This window comes from Pundamilia nyererei, unplaced genomic scaffold (assembly GCF_000239375.1).
Source record: "Pundamilia nyererei isolate P.nyererei 1_Seehausen unplaced genomic scaffold, PunNye1.0 scaffold00509, whole genome shotgun sequence".
Lineage (NCBI taxonomy): Eukaryota > Metazoa > Chordata > Actinopteri > Cichliformes > Cichlidae > Pundamilia > Pundamilia nyererei.
Genome location: NW_005187910.1, coordinates 122,156 through 127,728, shown reverse-complemented (window position 1 = coordinate 127,728; position 5,573 = coordinate 122,156). Strand labels below are relative to the sequence as shown.

Genomic DNA, 5,573 nt, shown 5'->3' with positions numbered 1-5,573 from the left:
GAGGGAGTTTGGTCCACACTCCACACCAGTTGGTGGCGCTATTGCACCATTTCGCTGTTTGCAACCTCCAAGAAGAAGAAGAAGTGACGCAGTGATATCACGGACCAGGAAGAGCAGGCTATTTACTACAGGACGAGAAGCTTTACCAGCCTATGTGTTCGTTGAGACAGCTTCATAAGTAAGTATGGGCTGGTTTCTTTTCCACGGTAAGCCTCAGTGACGCCATGTTGTTTTTTTGTCTTGTTTATGATAATCACACTGTGTTACCGGAAACAACCGCCAGCTGACAGATTAGTGTCCCGAAGCTAGGAGCCGAGCCCGCCCTGCTGTCTGTAACACCCGGGAGATAAACAGAACAAGCCCGATGAACTCGGTGGTTTGGTGATTTAGGAACACACCAAATTAATAAGAGCTTAAGTTCCCAAATATGGCTGCGTGCCGGCTGGCACACGCCCGGATAAACTAGCTAACTCATTAGCAAGCTAACAGCTGTGGTTCCGACTAAGTGGCGTTATTTTCAGTTCCGGTCTGCCGTCACTGTACCCGGACTTTGAGACTGTACAAACCCCAGAACCGCACCGAGGAGCTGTCATACAGTGAGACCGACTCGGTTTGATCCCTCTCTGTTTCTCTGCAGCCAAAGCGTAAGCTCCAAGGCTCCATCACAAACATGTCCTACGGCAAAGCGGAGAGCCGCTCGGTCCCACGGGACTTCGGCACCTTGATACAGACATGCAGCTCCAACATCCAGAAGATCACACAGAACAGTAAGTGCTTCACTTCCTTTGAAAAGGCAGTGTGACGTGGCTGTGACAGAGAAAGGGGCCCATATAAGAACATGGGTGTTTCTGAGGTGGGGGGTGTTTAACTAGTAGTAAAAAAGCAGAGAGACTTCCAGCTGTGTGTCCGTGTACACATGTGTGTCGCCCCTGCTCCAGGCTTTTTAAATGCCAACTTGTTTTTAGACTAAAAATCTTCTTGTTCTTACAGCTCACATGTTTGTTACAGTTGTTTTATTGGTTTACTATGGTGGCTTTCACTTCAGCTTTTTCCACCATACTGTGCAGCAGAAGTTTCTATTAGTGCGTGTAACACTGTTAGGACATCCAAACTATAACATGACACAATATTTATGTTGTGAGAAAGAATGACACAAAAGCTGGATTTGTGTTGAGCTTGTTTACCTCCTGCGACCTCACACACTTTATTCTCTCATCCAGCTTCATTCCTTGGGCACAAGTGTTCGAGGCTTGGCTTTTTTTCTTTATTACCACTGTGTAAACAGATTAGAACTTAATTGAAACAGTGGCACCTTCCTCGACACTTCCTGTTGCCTTTGACAAGGTGTGGACTGAGTCATGCGAAAGCTGCAGCAGGATTTTCATTGAAAATCCCAGGAATACATGTTCATGCCCACAATGTCCTACTGCATGTTGATTGTAATATTTTGGGAAAGATTTACAAAAGTATTGCATTGATTAAATTGACCTGACCTCCCCACAAAGTCTGCACACGAGCAAAAAACGAACAATTTCACAAATTAAGGCGTGTCCTTTATTTGCTGTGAGAGGCTTTAAGCAGTGACCCGGCCAGGAAACGAATACAAACAAAGAGTCACCCAAATGCATCCGAAAAACTGTACAAGCGATTGAGCACAACAGCCAGATCATCACTGGGTACTTTTCTCTTCCTTATATTATTGCTTATGTATGTGTTCTGAAATCCCTCAGCTTCTGTTTCAGGTCACACTGATGATGATGATGTCTGACACAAATGTGAACATTAAGCAGCAGCATCAAACTGTGATGACTACAGATGACATCATCTCTGTATAACTACAAGGAACAAAGCGCAGCTTCTTTCTTGTGTCATTTGTATGTTTTTCTTCCAAAACTGAGCGCTATCATTGTGTTCCCATGACAGCGGCTCAGATAAAGACCATGGTGAACCAGCTGGGGACCAGACAGGACACCAGTGAACTGCAGGATCGGCTGTATGTACCGATATCATCGCCTCTGCTAAACAAACACTTTCAGTCACCTTCATTTTCTCAGAGCCAGCGCTGCCACGCTGTAGCGACTCTGTTAAACTGTCCCATATGAAATGTTTGTGTAATTATTAGAAGGTCTTATGGTCAAGATGACCTGCTGTTTGAACTATTGGTGTTCACAGGCAGCAGACGCAACACTACACCAACCAACTGGCAAAAGAAACCAACAAACACCTGAAAGAGCTGGGATCAATCCCTCTGCCCTCATCGCCTTCAGAGCAAGTAAGTACTCGTTTACATGTCCTAATGAAACTAGCACTGTACTGACACTTCTATAGCTTACAGTCACAGCACTACAATATGCCTCATTCACCATCCAAAGTTCACACTCATTCATAGGCTCCCACTGCTCCTCCTGAGCTACAGCCACCTAACAGTGGATGATGTCAAACTGTGAGATAAATATGCACACTAAGTTTGAAAGTGTGACTTTGGAGCCTGTTCGTACAGCAAAGGCTGAGTGATGCTGACAGATACACTTGGTTTAATTGGAACTTCAGTCAGCATACAGGGAAAAACTCCAGTATTGTTGCTCAGGACACACACACACACTACGGCTGCCACGATTAGTCGACTAGTCACGATTACGTCGACTATCAAAATCATCGTCGACTGATTTAATAGTCGACGCGTCGTTTGAAGCTTTGTGAGATCCTGAAAGACGCAGGAATAAGTAGCAGGATTTAAGAGTGTAATAACGGACTGAAACAGAAGATGGCAGCACTGCATGTACAAGGATGCCAGCTGCCGTTAAACCCCGAAGAAGAAGCTGTGTCCCAGAATTCATAGCGCAGCCCTGTCACTACCCGATCCGTACCGGAAACGCGATCGGTACCCCGCATGCGCAAATCTTACGTCACTTCCTCTCTTTGCCAACATTCAATATATTTGAATGGTACGGTTAGCGCCCAGTTAGCTCCTAGCATTTCTCAACAGCTCTGCCTCATTTTCGACTGCCCGGGACATTTAAACAATGGACAAATTCACGCTTTTCTCCTCAACAGAGAGCGTCCCCCGATTGAACAACAGCGCCGTAAAATAAGAAGAATGGCGCCTGATTACAGACTTAATAATATTGACTTAGCAATGTGTCACGTGAAGATTCATCAGCCGGATTAAGTGTTTACTGACAATTGACAGTGATAGCGCACATCATCATCACTATTCCAGTCAATCCTCTCCACACAGACGAGCATAAACACACTCGACTTTCACTAAATCAGATTTAACACACGTTTGTAATGACGATAATTCAGTTTACAATAGGGTTCATTCGCTCGGTCAGCAGGTGGCGGTATCCTCGTACACTGGGGAGTAAACTGCCATTAAATGAACAGAAGAAGAAGAAAACGCCTGCACATGCGCGGTACGGATCGGGGAGTCCTGATCCGTAACTTTCTTTTTATTTTTCGTTTTTGTCTACATTGTACTGAAATGCTTCATTATTGCAAACATTTTAAGATATACTTGTTATTCTTAACATCTTAACAGATACTCTGACCCATAACTATCGTAAAACGCTACGACCGGCAGTAGACACCTTTTGCGCATGCGGGGTACGGATCAGGTAGTGACAAGCTCAGTTTCCAACAATGGCGGCAGCTAGTTAGTTTTAACTTTACTCTTATTATTCTTTCTGGGTCACAAAATAAACGTTTAACATATTTTCAGGCGAGAATGTAGCTGTGTAAACCTCAAATATCTGCTCAGTTTATCAGGACACCACATATTTTCAAAAGCGCTCCGACGTTTTCGGAGACGTCTGTTACCCACTAGCTCGATAGCTAGCCGGGGGCTAGGCTAACTAGAGCCGTGAGAACACCGGACTCCCGGCAAATCGCGTCTTTCACTACTCAGGTTAAACATGATATATGAGTCACTTAGATAACTTAAAATGTTATTGTTTGGCTTTTTTAGTATTTTATTTGTTCCTGAGTAAATCTGTTTGGCTGAGATTAAAGTTTTTACACAGCTGAATAAACATCAAGCAGACAGCTGATCATCAGAAGTGTGAGATGCTCCAGAATTTACTCCGGTGTCCTGTTATATTTTAGATAGAAGGAGTTTATTAAACTTCACCGAAACAATCTGCAAATGTCATTAAACTTTAATAAACTATCATCTTGTCTTTATTTTTAGTTAGCACCTGAAACACTTCAAGCTGTAAGCTAATGATAGTTATATAAGAGCAGATGCTGCTGGTGCAATAAGCTGTAGTTTTACGTCCAATGGATGATGATCTGATTAATCAACTATCAAAATAGCCATTTGTGGCAGCCCTAACACACACACACACACACACACACACACACACACACAGTGTGTACAGTATGTCATCATTCGTTGACATTTCATGTGTGGTGATGTAAAAATGACTTTGAAACAGCTGCAGAGTTTTGAAATCTCAGTTCCAGTAATTTGATCATGTTGATGTTGTGCACACAACAAACTTGTTGGCTTAACAAATGGCACAAGTACAGCTGACATAGTTTTGCTTTCAAAATCAGGATATTTTACTGCTTATATTTCCAGTCTTCTACCGTCTGCTGCGCTGCACGTGGTGCTTCAGATATCTGCTTTATCATCTGTTTATTCTGCTAGTAGTTTGTTTGAATTGTGAAATTAATTTCCTGATACATTTTAGCTTTAAATGAAAGTCAGTAAAGTCACCTCAGAGTCCTCAGAGAGAGTTTACAGTCACGGCAAAACTGAAATATTTCCTGAAGCCAGGAATGTTTGTCGTTATCATGATGATGTCTTTCTAACTGGGTTCTTGCCCTCTGTGTGCCTCGGCTCCGCTGTGTCCAGAGACAACAAAAAATCCAGAGGGACCGGCTGATGAATGATTTCTCAGCCGCTCTCAATAACTTCCAAGCAGTCCAGAGGCGCGCGGCCGAGAAGGAGAAGGAGTCGGTGGCCCGAGCGAGAGCTGGGTCTCGCCTGTCGGTAAGTGTGACACAGCCGTCATTTTAAGTTTCAGTTCTCATCAGAATAAATACCCGCTACCTCGATTTACAAACATGTGACCTGATGGTTCTGGAGAAGTGTTGCAGTGCATCCACTTTATGAATCATATGAATGCTGTAAGACTGTAGACTGTCTGAGAACAAGTGAATCCAGCCAATATCACAAACGTGGCCTTACAGACAGCTCTGCAAATATGGGAACATGGTACACGCAGTGGGAATAATGGGTCAGTTGCAACTGTGGCTGATAGTTTTCCATGCATTCATGTTTAGCCTCAGTTTGTAGCTGTAGCTCCACTGCTTTGCTGAACTTTGGTATTCATCACGCCACAAAGGATATTAGAGCTGCCTTACCACAAGCAGGTGACTGACAGGATACCCAGACAGAGCAGCAGCTGGGATGTTGCAACATTTGGATGGCATGGTCTGAACTTTGGTTCAGGCTCCTCCAAGAGCCACGTCGTCAGGACAGGACTCTGCAGTCTATGCACACCTACAGGCCAGTGGACTCTTTCAATGATGAGGATGTAACATCCTGGACAGGGAGGAACGCTGGT

General features: G+C 44.0%; 1 protein-coding gene across 1 annotated transcript in view; it reads left to right on the top strand.

Annotated features, from left to right (window-relative positions):
• Window positions 1-5,573, top strand: part of stx12 (syntaxin 12) — an 8,963-nt gene continuing 3,390 nt past the window's right edge. The window contains exons 1-5 of the mRNA XM_005754122.2: window positions 1-178; window positions 638-767; window positions 1,924-1,993; window positions 2,173-2,272; window positions 4,859-4,996. Coding sequence (XP_005754179.1) covers window positions 671-767; window positions 1,924-1,993; window positions 2,173-2,272; window positions 4,859-4,996 — 405 coding nt within the window. The 5' untranslated portion in view covers window positions 1-178; window positions 638-670. The remainder of the gene's footprint in view (window positions 179-637; window positions 768-1,923; window positions 1,994-2,172; window positions 2,273-4,858; window positions 4,997-5,573) is intronic.